The 18,938-nt window shown below is 31.9% G+C and overlaps 5 protein-coding genes across 6 annotated transcripts; 2 read left to right on the top strand and 3 right to left on the bottom strand.

Annotated features, from left to right (window-relative positions):
- Positions 1-1,042: 1,042 nt before the first annotated feature.
- On the top strand, positions 1,043-3,787 carry LOC126852679 (pleiotropic regulator 1). Its single transcript, XM_050597709.1, has 6 exons — positions 1,043-1,155; positions 1,832-1,938; positions 2,082-2,206; positions 2,303-2,580; positions 2,682-3,479; positions 3,601-3,787. Exons 1-6 carry the CDS (start codon positions 1,153-1,155, stop codon positions 3,658-3,660), a joined length of 1,371 nt encoding a protein of 456 aa, XP_050453666.1. The 5' UTR covers positions 1,043-1,152; the 3' UTR covers positions 3,661-3,787.
- Positions 3,655-5,232, bottom strand: LOC126852685 (tubulin-folding cofactor B-like). The gene is made up of 6 exons (XM_050597720.1): positions 4,810-5,232; positions 4,590-4,733; positions 4,411-4,498; positions 4,143-4,331; positions 3,985-4,057; positions 3,655-3,900 (listed from the first exon to the last, which is right to left on the bottom strand). The coding sequence occupies exons 1-6, from the start codon at positions 4,927-4,929 to the stop codon at positions 3,783-3,785; spliced, it is 732 nt and encodes a 243-aa protein (XP_050453677.1). The 5' UTR covers positions 4,930-5,232; the 3' UTR covers positions 3,655-3,782.
- A 718-nt stretch (positions 5,233-5,950) lies between these two features.
- LOC126852671 (sentrin-specific protease 1-like) lies at positions 5,951-9,585 on the bottom strand. 2 transcript variants are annotated; one of them, XM_050597695.1, is made up of 4 exons: positions 9,391-9,585; positions 9,141-9,231; positions 8,914-9,056; positions 5,951-8,444 (listed from the first exon to the last, which is right to left on the bottom strand). In XM_050597695.1, the coding sequence occupies exon 4, from the start codon at positions 8,365-8,367 to the stop codon at positions 6,610-6,612; it is 1,758 nt and encodes a 585-aa protein (XP_050453652.1). In that variant the 5' UTR covers positions 8,368-8,444; positions 8,914-9,056; positions 9,141-9,231; positions 9,391-9,585; the 3' UTR covers positions 5,951-6,609. The 2 variants fall into 2 exon arrangements, with proteins under 2 accessions (XP_050453652.1, XP_050453651.1); XM_050597694.1 differs by lacking the exon at positions 8,914-9,056.
- Positions 9,586-9,942: 357 nt separating this feature from the next.
- Positions 9,943-14,079, top strand: LOC126852683 (threonine aspartase 1-like). The gene is made up of 10 exons (XM_050597717.1): positions 9,943-10,167; positions 10,452-10,567; positions 10,648-10,715; positions 11,191-11,462; positions 11,571-11,650; positions 11,848-11,915; positions 12,001-12,117; positions 12,284-12,467; positions 12,546-12,697; positions 13,743-14,079. The coding sequence occupies exons 2-10, from the start codon at positions 10,528-10,530 to the stop codon at positions 13,836-13,838; spliced, it is 1,077 nt and encodes a 358-aa protein (XP_050453674.1). The 5' UTR covers positions 9,943-10,167; positions 10,452-10,527; the 3' UTR covers positions 13,839-14,079.
- LOC126852668 (exostosin-2) lies at positions 13,972-18,179 on the bottom strand. The gene is made up of 10 exons (XM_050597691.1): positions 17,268-18,179; positions 16,981-17,187; positions 16,718-16,901; positions 16,505-16,644; positions 16,187-16,412; positions 15,924-16,104; positions 15,661-15,827; positions 15,419-15,562; positions 14,997-15,125; positions 13,972-14,928 (listed from the first exon to the last, which is right to left on the bottom strand). The coding sequence occupies exons 1-10, from the start codon at positions 17,792-17,794 to the stop codon at positions 14,707-14,709; spliced, it is 2,127 nt and encodes a 708-aa protein (XP_050453648.1). The 5' UTR covers positions 17,795-18,179; the 3' UTR covers positions 13,972-14,706.
- Between the last annotated feature and the right edge of the window lie 759 nt (positions 18,180-18,938).

The following is an 18,938-nucleotide window of genomic DNA, read 5'->3' as shown; positions in this document are numbered from 1 at the left end:
TAATGACAAAAATAGTCACATGTAATGTAACATTTGTTACATCAATTATATTCTATATAGAATTTGTTCATATAAAATTGCTCATAAAGTTGGTAACTAAATAAGTAACATTATTTATTTAACTTATTTATACAATCCGCAATTTAATTTTATATATAAATTTCATTTTTTACTTTAAATAGGCAGTAATTAGGATTATTTTTCTCATTTATCCGCCCAATTTCAAATAATTTATTCAATATTTTGAATCATTTATTGGAGTTATATCAAAAATTAAACTGACATAGAAGAGACCTTATATCCTCCGAAATATCCTAATGATCTGTTATTCTTTCTCCGAGATTGTATTAACTATTTTTTTTTTTACGATAAAAGTTTACCTTTGCACGGTCTTTTTGCAATTTATTGTATGGAAAATATTTAAGCGGCATATATTCAATTAAATTATAGAGATTAGTTATAAAAATGGCACCAACGAAATACTATTAAAGACCATCGCCCTAGATTTATGATCATCAAGTGGGTCCGGTGGGTCCGGAGGTAATTGAAGAATGTTGACATTATCGGCCGTTTGACTATCAAAAATAATTACTTGAATTATTTAATACGGTTATTTTAGTTTATTCAGTTATTGCTTTACTATTGAAAACATCGACAAGATATCATTCAAGACTCATAGTCTTATAGAATTTAGTATATTACTCGAAAAAAGTTTGTCACGCGCACTGTAGATAAGTAAATCTTTTCATTGTCGATAATAAAGCATTAATTTTACAATAAAATATTTATTTTGTTGTTCTTGAAGCAGTTACATAACAGATTTATATGTTTTTGATAATAATATTTGGCCTACCGCTTTTTAATGCGCTCATTAGCTCACATATTTTAATTAATAACGCAATAATTATTGCGAATTTTGCAAAATCATACAGGACTTTTCGATTCAGTTTTGCCCCATCTACCTTCACACTTCGGAATTGTCAAAAGTTTCCGGACACCCTGTATAGTTCCGCTGGCTCTAAAATGAATCCAGTTAGCGCCACTGTATCAGCTAGGAAAACGATCTATGAAAAATGGCGGCGTGGTCCCTCTCAGATTTTAGGTTTCAGGCTTTCAGAAAATAATTTATTTATTTATCTTATACTGCAAGAAATGGTAATAAGTATTTTGAATTATATTTTTTAATATTATTTTAAATTACATAAATATATGTCTGAACATTGTGTATGTAGACAAGGTAATTCAGATATACTTCAACAAACTTTGAGAGTGAGTTCTTCACATAAAAAGAAGAAAAAAATATATGAATATATGTCTGGAAATGTCTGATTTATGAGTTATAATCGAAAGATTTTAACGACAAAAACTGACAGAATATATCTTCAATAATACATGACCAATGTAATACATCTTCAGTTCAATTATTTATCTACTCACAATTTATAACATTCAAATATTCAAAGTGTTTTTCACCTGCTTTAATGCACATGGACACATTGGATCTTTTCAATGATCCTATAACAATAGCAAATGATTTCGCAGACATATACGATACGTTAGTGAAGCGTTTCTTCACTTGTAATTTCAATTGCATAAACTGGGGCTTTTAAGTGTTTCCACAGATAAATCTAATGGACTTAAATCAGGTCATGCTGAATTAATTTAATATAAATTTTCTATTATAAACCAGGCATTTTTAGATATATATTTACATTTTTTTTTTGTGTGTAGAAAACTTAATCAAAGTTTGTTGAAGTATTTCTGAGTCACCATGTATATATAATAGAGATTTGTATAAATTTCATATACGATTCATTATTTTATATTCTAGGATGTCCAAAAACATTCGGTACACACATTAGTGTTCCGTTCTTTAAAAAGAACACATGACATGTTTCTATCCAATCAAGGAACTTTACCACCAATGGATCCCATTTTGTAAGTATTTCATAGTTGTTAAATTACTCCTCAATTAAATTTCCTAATTAATCCACTCATATTGAGTATAGTTTTTCTTTTTTTCCCATTCTTTTTTTTTCTCCTAATTTCTTTTGTATATGATCATATTTATTTTTTTTCAGACAGCAATCAAAGAAAGCTATAAAAGCGAAAGACAGTTACGGTCCAGTGTTGGAACGTGTGAAGCAAAATAATATAACCAAAGTGCAGCAAGATAATAACATTGCAGATCCTCCACCACCAGGAGGTAATGTAATATAATCGAGATAAAAAATTTTTTTTTTCTTTCTTTGCTAATTTCTTTTGTATATGATTATATTTATTTTTATAAATATACTTTCAGATGAAACTTTTGAAGCTAACATGACGGCAGTTGTTCCTTACAATATAACACAAGCAAACACAGGAGTAGTTGCAACAGTAACAGGGGGAGGAGGTAACACAAGTAGCAGCGCGCTAATGGCGCCTCAGAAAAAAACGCCTTCAATGGCTAAACCCAAATGGCACGCGCCTTGGAAATTATATAGAGTTATTAGCGGTCACCTCGGATGGGTGCGATGTTGCGCTGTCGAACCTGGAAACGAATGGTTCGCCACCGGTTCAGCTGATAGAGTGATCAAAGTAGATATCCGATTTTGAAATATTTTTATCTATTGATATTTTTCTCGGAATATAGGAAATTAGCAGAGATAATAATTTACGCATAATTTTTTTGAAATTAGATATGGGATCTCTCAAGCGGAAAACTGAAAGTTTCCTTAACTGGTCACATAAGCAGCGTGCGCGGTCTTGCCTTTTCCCAAAGGCATCCTTATCTGTTTTCCTGCGGCGAGGACCGTCAAGTTAAATGCTGGGACCTTGAATATAACAAGGTAATCAGACATTATCATGGACATTTGTCGGCCGTATATTCTATGGCGTTGCATCCCACCGTGGACGTTCTCGTAACAGCGGGACGAGATTCTACGGGAAGAGTATGGGACATGCGTACGAAGGCGAATGTCCATACACTCGTCGGGCATACTAACACGGTAGCCAGTGTAATTTGCCAATCAGCTGAACCGCAAATCGTGACTGGCAGTCACGACTGCACAATTCGTTTGTGGGACTTGGCTGCTGGAAAGTCCAGAGCCACTCTAACGAATCATAAAAAGAGCGTTAGAGCCTTGAGCTTTCATCCATCCCTGTATATGTTCGCCTCGGCATCGCCAGACAATATTAAACAGTGGAAATGTCCGGAAGGAAAATTCATTCAAAACTTGTCCGGTCACAACGCCATAGTTAATTGTTTAGCTGTGAACGCCGATGGGGTTTTAGTATCCGGTGCTGACAATGGTACTATGCATCTTTGGGACTGGAGAACTGGATACAATTTTCAACGACTCCAAGCGCCTGTTCAACCTGGTTCAATGGATAGCGAAGCTGGAATATTCAGCATCACATTTGACATGTCAGGCACTCGCATGATTACAACAGAGGCTGACAAGACTATAAAATTATATAAAGAGGATGATACTGCGGTAAGTGGAGATTTTCTTTATAAATAATTATAGACTTGCAAAAAAATTTTATAATCATCCATAATGTCCATATCCACTCTTATTTCGTAACATAGCATTATCCTTTTATTTATATTTTCAGAGTGAAAAAACACATCCGATCGATTGGAGACCAGACATCATAAAGCGACGAAAATATTAAGAATCCTCATTTATGTGTTTAATTTAAAAAGGATTTCCTATTTTTTACACTACACTGCTTAATATAAATTTTATGTATTTTAAATAAATTTCAAAAATTGTAAATAGATATCCAGGGATATTTTAAAGTTCTTCGTCCAAATCGAAGTCTTCCTCGGGAAAATCTCCAACATTCACGTGCATCGGCTTGACAAATCCACCATACTTTGGTGGACATTCGAAATATCTTTTACCACCGATGCTGAAACAGTATAAAAAGCACAATGCAATAAGAAACAAAGATATTTCGGCACCGCAATAAAGAGTAGAATTGAATTATATTTACCTTCCATCATTCTTGCCAAGAGGTTCATCGTATCTAACACCGATCCACCAGCCTTCTTTAAATTCAGTTTTACCTAATAGGATAATATGACATTTAAACAGACGAAAATATATTTTTTGTAGAATAAAAACATGCGAATATTCTAAGATTCTACAGACCAACATATAAGATTATAGCCCTCCGTCTCGGTAGATTTGGGACAGATACCTCGCAGCGATCTCCGACTTTACATAAACTGGCTAAACGTTCCTCCGCCTCCTCCTCCCGTTTCTTCTCCATTTTCTTCTTCATTTCTTCCTCGTTATACTTCCCCAGCTTATTCTTCTCCAGAAACGCCTTAACAGTATCTGTGTTACACAACCCAAGGTATAGATGGAAAATTATCATTTATCAATTTAATATAGAAAATAAATGTAAGAATTTTACCTGTTTTCTTAGCGTACTCCTCTTCTGATATCTCAAACTTTTCCACACGATTTAGGTCCTCTGTAGTGCACGAGAAATTATCAATGACCTGCGATATATATATTACTCATGAGAAATGTATGAAATGGCTCTTTCGATGAGACGTAAACTTTCATGTTGCTAAATATCTGCAAGCTTACATGTATTCTCATACCATCGTCGATTGGATAAGATCCCAAGGGGCGCTGTCCCTCCTCCAATTTGCAAACAAGCTTGTCATTCTTATCGTAAACCTCGATTGTCATCGTAGCTGGATTGCCACCCGTAAGAAGTTCCAATTTACCCTGTAATTTTGCAATTTACATATGACTTTTTCTATGCACGTACATAGGGCAGATCTGCAGGAAAGAAAAGTCTCACCTTAAATTCGTCGATGGTTATACCCTTCTGAAATCGACGCTCCACGCAACAGGATTCTTGCCCGGAATTTGTGATCGATACATTCACAAAATCGGACGTAATCACGCTACACGAGCTCATTTTCGTTTACTTACGTCGACGAATGATACCGAATGATACGATTATTTTAGCATAGATTAGAATATATAGATTCCAAGTGTTTACTCGAACTCAATTCGATGATAACAAAATTATATTGAAGAATAAATGTGCGACATGATTCTATGAAATAAATTCACAGCAGTTTATATATCTCAACGTTAATTACAGGATATACATCGACAATAAATTCCAATATTTATATGATAGGCGTTCAACTCTCAAAGTGTCATGTCGTATTTGACACAATGGGTCTGTTCGTTTTAGCTGAACTGGCTGCACTAGTTCAGTTTATCTTTTTCTTTCCAATATGGAGAGAAAAAGATAAATTCTGAATTAGTGTAGTCAGTTCAGCTAAAACGAACAGACCAATAGTTATGGTGTGTGTGTATATGTATATATGTGTAGCTAATCTCTTCATGTGTTTATTAGTGTTGAATATAAGCATCCATGAAGTAAATATATATTAATATATAATATATATAAGAGAGAAATATAATATATATATATATATATATATATATATATATATATATATATGCACACCATATACACATATATTTTTATATATATTTACATAATGAACACGCCTTTAAGTTTGTTACAATGTCAATTTATACATATTTACATAAATAAAAAAAATCTAAAATATAAGTAAAAAAATAGATTCTTTTCATATATAATGATTATAAAAAAATAATTCTTAACTTCTTAATATTTTCTTATGCTTGGTATGATTAAAATAAAAAAAGCATATGTGCTCATCTTTTAAAGAGAGAAAAAAGAAGATGGAAAAAAAAGAAATGATTTATTATACAAAATATTATTAAAAAAAAAAGTAAAGAAAAAATTAAAAAGATATTACATAAATATATCTTACATTTGAAATCATAATGCAAATTATAATGTATTGTCTTAAGTAAATCATCATTAAAATTATTTATTTAAAAACAATGAATTAATATTAGTCATTGTTGTATTGATATGGTAGACAAAGTATATATTAATATAATATAATTTTATTCTATACAACTTTACTTTACGTATAAATTAATTCAGAAGCAGCTAAACAATGTACATAAGTCAAACGGAAAATGGTGTAAACATACTGTCAGACAGAAAGAGATTGCAAAATTCTGTTTTAGATCAAGAATCGTGATGTTTCATATGATTCTTGCCCTATTTTCTATTCTTAAAAAACAATGTTGCAATTTTTTCGTCCATAACAATATATATTTGCTGAAAATAATGAAACTTATGGATTACCATTCTGTCTGTACAGTGAAAAAACTTTCTCAAATCTATGTATAGTACACTATCTATGTGTATGCAAATTTGTTACAATTTATTTGAAAATTACAGAATTAATCATTATACAATGTAAACGCATCTTTTTCTTTCTCTCTTTCCGTTTCAAAATAGAAGTTTATTTAAAAAAAAAAAAATTCGATTTAAAGAAATTTCCATTTTTGTTTTCTTTAATCTGCGACAAAAGTATATTTGTGAATATAAAAAATCAATTAAGTAATTTTCACTTTCTCTCTTTTTCTTTTTATGATTAATATAATTAATTACCGATTATTTCCAGATAATTATCTATAGCATCAAATCGCTTAAGTGTTTTTACCACGCAGACGTTTCCTCTAACATTAGTCTGCTCCTTTACAAAAGTTTACCTTTCAGTATCTCATAAACCATTTTGTTCCTAAAATACGGCATATCATCCTGTGTAAATGTTATTTTCTTGTTCGCGCAGACGTACTCGGCGAACATGCAGGAGAACATTCCGCAATCACTGCCATTCATCTGTTGAGGAATATTCTTGGCAGACTGCAATATCCAGTCGCTCATATCATAGGGTAATTTCTTCTTGTCCAGACTTTCATCCTGCAGATACTGCTTTAGTGCCGCCAGACATTTTGGATTATTGCCGCCCATACTGTCATAATAAGTAATCGACTTGTCCCGGAAATCTATTATCGACATACACCAGTGAATGTCGAGGTGTACGGGCACAACAACGAGATCCTGCGCGAATATGTCTATCTTCCTGGTCCATCGTCTCAAAGATGAATGACCGCCCGAGAGCAATTTCGGATAGAAGAACGTATTCATGGCGTGTACCTTCGGATATTTATTCGAGGACGTGCCTCTGGCGATCAACAGATTCATATAGAAGTTTATCACCTCGTCGTTCAGCCAATTTAAGCCAGCCAACGTATGGATGTCCTTTCGCGTGATCCTCAGGCCGAAACCTTCCGCAAGAACCTCGTCTTGTGGACAAGGTACGAGAGCACTTCTCACTTCTCGTAACATTTCGTCGGTTAGCACCGGCAACGCCGGTTCCTCCGGTTCCTCTCTGTCATCCAGAACGGCCAGGCATAGTCTCATAGAGCGTGCCAGCTGTTCTTCCAGAGCCGCTTCACGCGCGTATCTGTTGTGCTTCGACAGGACACAGGTCATCTTTTTCAGTTCCTCGGCTTCTTTGTGCCGCTGCTCGATCCGCTCGTTGTATCTCTTGGCTACTTGCGGGATAAAATCTTGCCTCATGACTGCCTTCGCGGCCAGCTCGTCGCGTAACGAGTTAGTTGCAACGACTTTAACAGGCGGTTTCGGCGCGGGAGTAGGTCTCACTGTACTACTAACATTGGGCAAATCAATTGATATCTTGAAAGGTTGTAAATACGACGCGGTATCTTTTTTATTATAATCTAAAGTAGGAACTTTTCCTTTATCTATTCTAGTACAGCTCGACAAGTTGCCTCTTGTACATTGATGTACAGTGAGAGGAGTATTGGTGGTAACAGATCGAATCTTATCATTAGGCGATACAACAACTTCCGAGCGCTTCTCCAAATCGATCACTTCTATGGGCTTGGGCATATAAGTGTGCTCCGCACATTTATGCTTGAGTATATGTATCCTATTTGGAAGGAAATTGTGTAGCAATTCTTCGTACTGATGTCTCTCTTTCAACTGATTGGTTTTGCATAACGTAGGACATTTATGACCAGTGTCATGCATTCTGTGTTTATGATTGACATGGCTCATGGTAGATTTATGATTGTTCGATTGATGCGACATAAATGGAGAACATGTGGATTTATAGACGGAAGATGCAACTGGCACGTGACATTGATGAGATTGTGAATGATGTTTTTTGTGAGTGCCATTCAACTTGGCACACGATCTTGTCGGCGAGCATTTCTGTTCGCTCAGAAATACAACATCATCATCATCATCGCTATCATCGATATCGAAATAATCCTCCATCATACGTGCCGTATTGCAATTGGTTTTCAATCTCTTTGGCGTATGAAATCCTCCCTCAAAATTGTAATCCCCGGAAGCCTTTCGTTTCTTAGAATGCTCATCTGCCCATCCAAAGATTTTCTTCAAGAAATCAAATATCATTGTCATTGTCGAGAAAGCTATATATCCCAATGGTATTATTGTCCATTCAACACATTCACAATACTGCCTTATTCTAGCTCAACCTAAAAAAAAAATGGAGATATTACATGCATTTGAGCATCCTCAAATATTAAATACATTCTCATTCAATTGAACAATTTTATATTTATCTCAAGCTAACAATCAAAAAGTCACATTTAACGATGAGAAATATAGGATGTTTATGAAATATTTAGACAAACTTCTAAGGCCTATTCCACATATCAAAATAAAGAAAAAAAAAATTCATAGTCAAATATGAATAGTTACAAAGTTATAGTTTCTGTTAATTTTATTATTAAATAATCAAAAATAAATATTTAAATTATAATAAAAGGTTAAAATGGCTATCATTTAATTGAAGACAAGCATTGACACGGTAAAGTAAAGATTGTCGAACCATTTCAAAGGTTCGCAGATAATACCATATAGTTTCACAAGCATTAATGTATTGGCGAAGCATCTCTTCATTATCAATAGCGTTATCGGTTCAAATACAAATAAATGCCTTACATGTTCCCATAGATAGAAATCCAACGGGTTCAAGTCTGAGGAATGTGGAAGTCATATGACTGGTTCTATCTTCAAAACCACTCACATTTGATTATGAGTTTATATAAACTTTTTTCTTTTTTTTTTGACATGAAGAGTATACCCTAGAAGTTTGTCAAAGTATTTCGTATTTGAAACACCCTGTTACATAGAAAGATTCTCGTCTACATTCAAATACGGATACTTACATCATATCTGTAATTAGGCAAAAATATGCAAACACTGGTCCGTATTTTCGTTCGACTTCTGTCAAAATCGTCGAGATTGCGAGTATTTTACCTAAAAGCAATTGTCGTCACATCATCATCATCATTCGTATCGCGCGAAATTATCATCGACCAGACAGATAAATCTCGCCGAATATAATTGAAAGTATATAGGTAAAAGTATATAGGGTTACACGCGATATGCGCGGCATCCATTTCGGCCGATACTTACTCGAGCGTTGCTCCTTTAATTCGACGCGTGCGAATATGGGAACGAGCGTTGTAGCCGGTGTTCCCTCTTCTCAACCGGTTTTCCAAATAACCACAATTCGTCATCCACGACACATAATTAATTTTACAAATGTGACAAATGTCTCTCGAACATAACCAGTGACGACGAAGCTTATCGCGTTTATAACCACGTTAACACCATACATTAAGGCTGATGCGCATGAAAGAGAAAGTTTTAATCGTAATCATAAGCAAGCTGACCAATCACAATCGAATATTCTTACTACGTTTGAAAATGCCTGACTGTGATTGGTCAATTTATTTACATTCTACGGTTGCAATTAAAATTTTTGTCACGTGAAATGGCCCTTAAGCCCGTATCACACGACGCATTAAAGTTTCAGATTGAAAATTAAGGGCCAATTTCACCATCTTCGGTTAAGTTAATCGACGGTTAAAATCAGCAGGGTGGCAACAGAAAATAGATGTAAATGAAAATCAAGCATTCTTATCATTTCAGTTGCCACCCTGCCATCGGTTAATCTAACCGAAGATGGTGAAATTGGCCTAGTCCAATTCCAATCTATATTATTTAATTTTTAATGCGCAGTGTAATACGGCCTTTAGGAAGATCCAAACAGCTTTTTGAGATTTCACTTTGATCGGAATTGGAATGTTGTCTTTTTTTTTCTATCTTCGTCTTCGCTCATGTGTTTACATCAAGATACAAATGTAAGACTGAATTTGAATCTGAGAGAATCTATACGAAATTTACTATGCAAGTTCTTATAAGAATAATATAATTATAACTATATGTAACATACTATTATAATTATTATAATTATATATAATTTTTTTGGATATCTAAAAATGTTTTAGCTTTTATTGCTGCATAAACTTATAGTTGAATTTTTAATTAAATGAAGCAGAGCAAAATCTATTAAATACCAAAATTTATTATATTAAAAATGTATTTTTTTTATTGTAAAAAAATACCTGTAATAACTATTATTTATAATGACAAGTAATTTGATTGCTTTCATCATATCAGTGATATTTTAGCTGAGAATTTTGTACTCGAGTGTAAAAACAAAGCAAAAATACATATTGCTGATTAGAAGAAACAAAATCTACTTTCATGAGTAATATTAAGCAAGGATTTATTGCTGTGCATGTGGGTATGTAATTAATTCAGATATGATTTATAATTGTTTCTTATATTTACATTACTAACAATGCTGGAATTCTTTTTTGACAGGTGCTGGGCAGCATTCTGCATCCCTTAAAGAAAAATATCAAAAGTTGTGCCATGAAGCATGCAAAGTGGTAAGATTTTTAAACGACTTAATTAACTATAATATATATTTAGTTTTTTTATATATAAAATATCTCAAAATTATCTAATATCTCTTTAATAGCAGATTCTCTAGCAATTTTGGAGGTGATTTTTTTTAAATTAAAATATCCAAATATATTAATAATTTACAAATGATTAAAAAAAGGGTTTTATTTTGTGATATTAAAAGATTGATAAAGCTAGAAAGATTGAAAGCTACATTTTTCAGTTAATTTCAGTTTACTTTAAAAAAATTTTAATTTGAGACTGTTACAAAGATACATAATGGGAAAAAATTGGAAACTTAAACAAAATGATAACTTCTCTCGATATTTTTCTTTATTAAAACTGCTTCAAATTTTGATAATAAAATTTAATATTAAAAGAGTGTTCAGTGTCTTGGGATACTTTATATATAATTTTTAAATCACCCAAAAATTGTTTTTGTAATTTTGTGTTTTTAAGGGAGCTCAAAGTTTGACATCCAATGGCAATGCATTAGATGCAGTAGTGGAAACAGTAATGGTGTTAGAAGATTCACCCATGACAAATGCTGGATTTGGATCAAATCTCACTTTGAATGGAACAGTAGAATGTGATGCAAGCGTGATGGATGGCCATAGTTTGCAGTATGGTGCAATCGGTGCAGTTAGTGGAATAAAGAATCCAGTTCTATTGGCAAAGCGTTTGTGCGAACAACAATCTATTAAATTTGCATATGGCCGAATCCCACCTAGGTACACATTCAATGTTCAACACATTTTATCTTCTGAAGATTATTAATTGTATTATAATAATTATATATATATGTTTATATACTCATACATCTCCATCTCTTATATTAGCTTTTTAGTTGGAAATGGTGCACATATTTGGGCACATGAGATGGGCATACAGACATTACCACCAGAACAATTAATATCAAGTATGCATAATTTGTATAAGAAATCTTTATTAGATTTTAATAAATTTATTTCTGAGAGATTTGTAAGTTGTGTAAGTTTTGCTGTTTGTCAGTGCATCTCTTATTTATTTATTTATTTAATATGTACAATATAATATTGTACAATTTACAATTTAATTGTACAATTTAATATTACATATTTTAATATTGCATTCCAGTGAGAGCTCAAAAAATATATAAACACTATAAAAGAAAAGTGGAAGACAGTAGTGTAGAAGTTCAAAAGGTATAAAGTTATTTATACTGATTTATAAATAAAATTTATTGATTATTATTATATGAAATTATCATTAGAGATTATTATATTGCAGTGTGCTAAGAAAAGGATGGACACAGTAGGTGCAATATGTGTTGACGACGATGGGAATATTGCTGCGGCTTGCTCGAGTGGTGGTATAATTCTGAAATATCCTGGAAGAGTCGGACAGGTATAATATTAATTTATAATAGCTTGCACGGCATAATAGCTATAAGAAATTGTCCATGAAACATAACTATTATTATACCATCATCCACAGTTTTCTAAAATTCTGATACATAAATTCTTGTACATAGATTTTTATATCCATATTTTATATATTTCCTAAATATTAGGCTGGAGTATGGGGTTGTGGTGCCTGGGCTTGTAAGGATACTTCTTATTCAGTGGGCGCTAGCACATCAGGTTGCGGGGAACATCTTGTGCGCACCTCGTTAGCGCGTACAGTTGCAGAAGCTATTTCGAATACCTCTTGTCCGACTACGAGTCTCCATCGAGCGATGAACGTAGATTTTATCGGTGCATTATAGATTTAGTATAAACAATTGTGGAGCGATTAATCAAAGGAATGATAATCTTTTCATGTTTTCCCTTTAGATTCGAAATTTCTCTATGGACTCGAACAGAAACTAGGCGGTGTGATCACTATACGTTATTCGCCACAAGAAGGAGTGGGCGATTTTCTCTGGAGCCATTCTACGAATTCCATGATAATAGGTTACATGAATACATGTCGACGTACACCAGTGGTACATGTTCCATTTTTTCTTTGTGTTAAGTACAATTTACTAAAACAAAACCTTTTTAACAATATACAGAGTGTCCCAAAACTACCGGACTTTCTTTTAATCGCAATTTCTTAGAACATTTCAAGACGAAAATTCTAATAAAAAAATGTTGAGGCTATAACAGTTTTTAAACGGGAAGCAATTTCTATTTTACGAATGAGAAGGTTGAGATTTCGCGCGCTCAGACACGGCGAAATAACAAGTGAAAAAAGTGCTCTATAAATGGGATGCTTTTTATATATATGATATTATGATTAGCATATAAATTTATAATAGTATTGTGATTATATGTTTTTCCACTTCTCTACGCATTGCATTTTTTTTTTACGAATAATGGATGCGAGAACTAAAGGCATTTAAAAAATGATTCAAAAATTTGCGATGTTTCAACTTCAGCTGTCAAAGTGATCGATCAATATTACAATGAAGGTGTCTACTATGACATGTTATGAAAATGTTACAATTTGTATTTTATTAAGATTCCAAAATATTGCAAAATGCAAAATAAATAATTGTCAAATCTAATTCTATCACAATTTATTTATCTCGCATATCATGGCAAACACCTTCATGAGATGTTTTTAGTTTTCGCATTCATTATTTGTAAAGAAAATATACTATGCAATGCGTAGAGAAGCGAGAAAACATACAATTATAAATTTATACGATAATCATAATAATATAAAAAAAGTATCCCATTTATAGAGCACTATTATTTCACTGTTATTTCGCCGTGCCTGAGTGCGCGAAATCTCAGCCTTCTCATTCATAAAATATAATTGCTTCCCGTTTAAAAACTATTATAGCCTCGACATTTTTATGTTAGAATTTTCGTCTTAAAATGTTCTAAGGAATCTGCCATTAAGAGGAAGTCCGGTAGTTTTGAGACACCCTATATATTTACATATGTAGAATATTCTTATTTCTAAGCATTGCTTTTTTTCTAACATTATTATTATTAAATAAAATTAGTTGTATGTATTAAAAACCACATTTCTTTTTGTAGAGCTATATGTCGGCCTTACCATCGCACGAGGTAGGTAAGAAAGCTATTGTCGAAGGTGTCTGCTTCAAGTTAAAATCTGAAGCAAAGTCTGAGTAAAATAATGATATTATCTGTGATGTAAAAGGTTTTGTAAAAATAACTCGTAGCCTAAAATACTTTATATATGAAATTTTTATATGGATTCGCGTCAATTTGTTTCATGGGGTTCACACATAACAGTACTGCCAGATTTAATCGTTTTACAGTCACAATTTTGCGAAATACACATATATTTTCCTAAATTTTTAACTTGTAAACTTGTGCATATAAATACATGAATCCTGATAACAGTTTAAAAGTAATTTTTATTTGCATTATAAACAAATACTCCATCCACCAAGACGTAAACGATTTAATATATAATACATATGTATATAATTATAAAAGATCTTGAATGTTTGATGGGAGATATTAGGAATAAGTAAATATCTCTCAAATGGAAGATTCCTGACATTGATTTATTCCTGAGATATCACCAAGCATCCAAGATCTTTTGAGATGTATTCCACTTTTGAAATCTGTAAGATATTTCTTAAGCAGAGGAAAAATATCCTTGGATTCTTAACAGGACTCGATTCTAGGATCTCAGTTAACTGGCATTCTGCCATTGAGTCACACTGCTCCATGTCCACTGTATTCTCTACTCACTTATATATTCCTCTTGGAATTTTACAATTGTATATATATATATACATAGAATATTCAATTTCATAATCGGTTCAGATGGAGGTACCATATTACTAAAATCTTCATTTTTATCAAAACTTTCATTTTTCTTAAAAGGATAGTTAAACATATCATTGTATAGACTATTTTATCTATTATAATCTGCAACATTCTACATACTTTGATCGATAAATCTATACATTTTTCATAACTTGATTTCCCTCATTAATTTAATAAAAATTATACCTATATATCACAATTACAAACTGCCTATATCGTTGAATCGCTTTAGTTTCTCGGGAAACACGTCCTTAAAGAGTACTGGATCTGCGCGAAACTCGACTGATTCCAATGGCATAGTTCCATAAATAGAGGAGAATTTGTTTATACATTGTGTACGTTCCACCATGTGCGTCAAATCCGCGGATAACATTTCGGTGTTGGTACATTCGGGACATCGAAATTTCTTCTTTGGTGTTACCTGCACAAAGTTTTATGCAATTTTTTAGGAAAATGTCAATGTCAAGGAACCAAGAGATGTTTGCTTACCTTTATCGGAGCTTTTCCAGTAACGTTTGCTACTAGAAAATTCATCGCGATGTCCTCGCAATTCATGTGCTCGTCGACCCATTCTTTTATATCTCCAGGCATGGCTGTTGTATACAAGTAATTCCAATACTGAAAGAAATATCAGATAGTTTTGTATAATAATATAATATTTAATGCTAATAAAAATTATATAGGAATTATATAATTTACTTTGTTAAATTAATTTTTCCGTACATTCTTGATAAAAATAAGAAGGGATATCGTTTTTTTTTTTTGTTTTTTTTTTTGGCTAGGAGAAATAAAATCCAAGAATTTCTATAACAATATCTTTGCAGTCTGTAACATGTGTTAGTAAAAAATGGATAACAAAATTGGATTCATAATATTTTAAAGAGAACAACGCAGATGTTTATAATATATACCTTATGATGGAAAGCTGCTCCTGTTAAAACCATAGAGATGCTGTTTGTCCATTCGCTCTCATACTTCCAACAATTAGTACTATTATCCCACATATGTATACGAGATGGAAATCCAACAATTCTGTCTGGAAATTCTCGCCATACCTAAAAACAAGCATGATAAATTTTATTAGTACTCAAAAATTAGCTATACGATCTTATTCAAAAGATTATATAATATGAAATACTTCACATTCAAGTACCTCATAAGCAAATTCCACTTCATCAGCAGTTAACATAATAATATCATCGTCTATCGATAATACTGCTTCAGTTTCAATTTCATCATATGGGTAAAATCGATTTGACAATTTGTTTTCCTTCGTTTGAATCACTTTTAATGGCTTATTCACTTTTGGCCATCTTGTAGCTGTATGTTAAGTTATACAGAGAATGTGATAAAATGTGTAAATATAAGACATATATAAATAGATTAAAAATATGCAGTCAAGATAAAATTTCTTACAAGGCGGTGGATTTTTATGCTGATTATTCCAAATTACTAGAACTTTAGATAAACTTGGTACTTTTACAAGTTTATTAATTAACAGGAACAGTAATTCCAGTCTGTCATATGTTAATATTACAGCAGTAAAGCCGCGTGTTTTAGGAGCAGTTATTGGTAAAAAGAGAGGTGAAGGTTTACTCTGTAAAAGAAACAATTCGTTTGGCATATGAAAAATTCGACGTTTTTTTTTTTTTTTAATAATTCAATTTCATTTTATCCACCTTATAAGATGGCACATTCCAATATGTGTAATCTCGTGTCAAATGCGGAAATACGCGATCCGTGAGTACTTCTAATGTAGTTTCCGTGATCTTTTCCATTGTACTGAAATAACGATCATAGAGCCATGCATCCTGTTCTTGCATCTCCATGATGCGTTGGTGGGATATCTTTTTTAGCAGGTGTATTATTAATAAAATATCAACTTCGCGTACAAAAACAGCAGCTCTGACACACAAGATAAATAAAAATTAATTCATAAATATAACTGTATATCACACATAAAAATATTACAGATTTTAATTTATGTTATTGCTTACTTAGTCCAATCGATTACATCATGAAAAGGCATCATTAAAGAATCAGCTATAATTACAGGTATACACCCAGTTGCCATTGCATCCAGAAGTGCGCTTTGGGCAAGCCTAGCGCCGCGGATTATTAGACAAAATGTTGCCGACTGAGAAAGTATAAAAGATCTTCATCGTTTATATATCGAGAAAAAAATTGTAGTAATTATAAATATATATTACTTGCAAGACATCGGGATATTTGTATATGCCCTCTCTGACGCAACGTATTGTATTATTCATGGGATTAAAATGTAGACATGGACCTAATATCAGAATGTCCTTTGGATATGTCGTTTTTACTTCCATTAAATCTTGTTCAAAAGCAGTATTAATATTGATTTGTGAAGATATTACTAACCATGTTCTGGAATGCAAAATAATTTATATAACAAATGTATTATATACGCATGACATAAAAATCAGTATATATAGATAATAATTACCTCCCATTACTGTAATTTGTCTTGAGATTATTTATTAATGGACTATATACTGGTAAACTAATGTCAAAACCAGGCCTGTATGTCAAAGATGACATTCCAGCACCTGCAATCATTGCTCTTCCAACTGGTACATTGATGACAGTGTTATAGTCTGGCACGCTTCCAGGTACCATGTTAAAAATTAAATGATTCTCTCCTCTGTTCCAGCTACAGACACCGTAAACAAAATTCTATTAAAAGAAAGTGTAAATTATTAGAAGTTAATGAATGATTAAGATGAAACTCACAAGGGTAATGATCTTAATGCTTGAGAGACCTCTTGCAATCTTAATCTATTCTGATTGAGAGTATCGATAGAGGGAACAAAAATGCAAGCTTCATATGGATTAGGTGTATAAAATTTACTATTAATAATAGCACTCAGAATTTGATAAAACTCTCTTGTCATCTGGTTTGTTACTGGTCTACTTGCAGAGTCCAAGTATATTTTGGGTGGATAGACATATACCAGAAGTTTACTTCCCCGACTTCCGCATCGATATACATTGAAACAAGTAAAATATGTGCAGGAAGAATTGGTGGCATCGCTCATAGCCAAGTCGGCAGATAACATTTGAGTGGGTAAGGCATTTATGTCATTCAGCGTTATTGGAATATGTTCGGTATGTTTCTGCGTATTGCCAAATTTGAAAATATGATACACTGAGATCAATACAATGAACAGTGTAAATATTAACAAACATATCACAAAGATATTGTGGTAATGATACGAGATTTTATTGCTTTTATGCGAGATACGCGCTGAGAATGCCATCTTGTATGTTTTAATAAATATTGTAAAATATATATATATTAAATTATAAATATATTGTAAACATATATATATATATATATATATATATATATATATATATATTTATATTGTAAATCTCACATATATTATAAAATATTCCAATCTTCCCTGCGACATTAAACTGTAACGTCTACAAGAGATATACGCGACATTTGAAGCATTTTATCTCAAGTGTAGATATTTCAATATATACAATGTAGAAATAATTCTCATTTTGTTAAGATTTTGTCACATTCTTCCTTATTTCTCTCATAATTTATTAGTTTTAATCTTTTTTCTTTTTGTTAATCAAAGTGTCTTCAATCAGTACATTTATCCGATACAAAACCCGTTGATTATAGGTTTGTTTTTGTTCTTTGTAACTGAACTTTCTGCACCAGTGCATTTAATGACACCGATCGCCGATGGTGAGAGATTTAATTCTATAAATTTGTTTAAATTTAATTTTATAATAATAAAAAGTCACTATAACTTATTATAAATATTAAAATAATCTATTTATTATTAACATAATTAGCAAATTTTTTAAAATTAAATTATAAATACTACAATTGTACTTATAATCTGGATTTGAAAAAAACAAATGATATGGGATAAATTATATTATTAAATTTGAAGAAAATCTTGTGCCCTTGTTCATACAAACTAATTTTGTGTGTAAAAGTTTTTTATACTTTTATGTAACATAAAATTATATTTATTGTTAATAATAAATTATAACAATTATAATAATAATAATAATAATAATAATAATAATAATAATAATAATAATATTCTTTATCTTGTGGATCCAGCCTAAGTGTCAAATAAAAAAATTTTAGTCTTTAAAAGTTCTCTATTTAATAATCAATTGTGTGACATTTCTCGCTGAAAAGCTTGCTTTCAAAAAAAGTCCATTCACAGATTCAAATTTCAAATAGCCGCATCAAAAATCCATCAATCGCATAATGCAATCGATCGCAATTGAATATATTGAATTTGAGAAGCAATTAAACACCAGAGCCATTAAAAACCCGGTTTAATTATATCAAATAGAAAAATTTTAGGATCTTTAAAAATTCTCTATTTAATAATCAATTGTATATTTCTTGTTGAAAAGCTTTCT

The sequence above is a fragment of the Cataglyphis hispanica genome, chromosome 11, assembly GCF_021464435.1.
Source record: "Cataglyphis hispanica isolate Lineage 1 chromosome 11, ULB_Chis1_1.0, whole genome shotgun sequence".
Lineage (NCBI taxonomy): Eukaryota > Metazoa > Arthropoda > Insecta > Hymenoptera > Formicidae > Cataglyphis > Cataglyphis hispanica.
This window is presented reverse-complemented; position numbering and strand designations above follow the sequence as displayed.

Excerpts from the sequence above, each read along its gene's own strand:
- LOC126852679 (XM_050597709.1), top strand. Across the intron at positions 2,207-2,302 it reads AGATCCTCCACCACCAGGAG|ATGAAACTTTTGAAGCTAAC; the intron begins GTAATGTAATAT and ends ATATACTTTCAG. Across the intron at positions 3,480-3,600 it reads ATAAAGAGGATGATACTGCG|AGTGAAAAAACACATCCGAT; the intron begins GTAAGTGGAGAT and ends TTATATTTTCAG.
- LOC126852685 (XM_050597720.1), bottom strand. The coding sequence starts at position 4,929 with ATGAGCTCGTGTAGCGTGATTACGTCCGATTTTGTGAATGTATCGATC. Across the intron at positions 4,332-4,410 it reads GGAGTACGCTAAGAAAACAG|ATACTGTTAAGGCGTTTCTG; the intron begins GTAAAATTCTTA and ends TGTGTAACACAG. Across the intron at positions 3,901-3,984 it reads CTTGGCAAGAATGATGGAAG|CATCGGTGGTAAAAGATATT; the intron begins GTAAATATAATT and ends ATACTGTTTCAG.
- LOC126852671 (XM_050597695.1), bottom strand. The coding sequence starts at position 8,367 with ATGACAATGATATTTGATTTCTTGAAGAAAATCTTTGGATGGGCAGAT.
- LOC126852683 (XM_050597717.1), top strand. The coding sequence starts at position 10,528 with ATGAGTAATATTAAGCAAGGATTTATTGCTGTGCATGTGG. Across the intron at positions 10,568-10,647 it reads ATTTATTGCTGTGCATGTGG|GTGCTGGGCAGCATTCTGCA; the intron begins GTATGTAATTAA and ends CTTTTTTGACAG. Across the intron at positions 12,468-12,545 it reads GATGAACGTAGATTTTATCG|ATTCGAAATTTCTCTATGGA; the intron begins GTGCATTATAGA and ends TTTTCCCTTTAG.
- LOC126852668 (XM_050597691.1), bottom strand. The coding sequence starts at position 17,794 with ATGGCATTCTCAGCGCGTATCTCGCATAAAAGCAATAAAATCTCGTAT. Across the intron at positions 15,828-15,923 it reads GCATAAAAATCCACCGCCTT|CTACAAGATGGCCAAAAGTG; the intron begins GTAAGAAATTTT and ends CTTAACATACAG. Across the intron at positions 15,126-15,418 it reads GAGCAGCTTTCCATCATAAG|TATTGGAATTACTTGTATAC; the intron begins GTATATATTATA and ends TATTTCTTTCAG.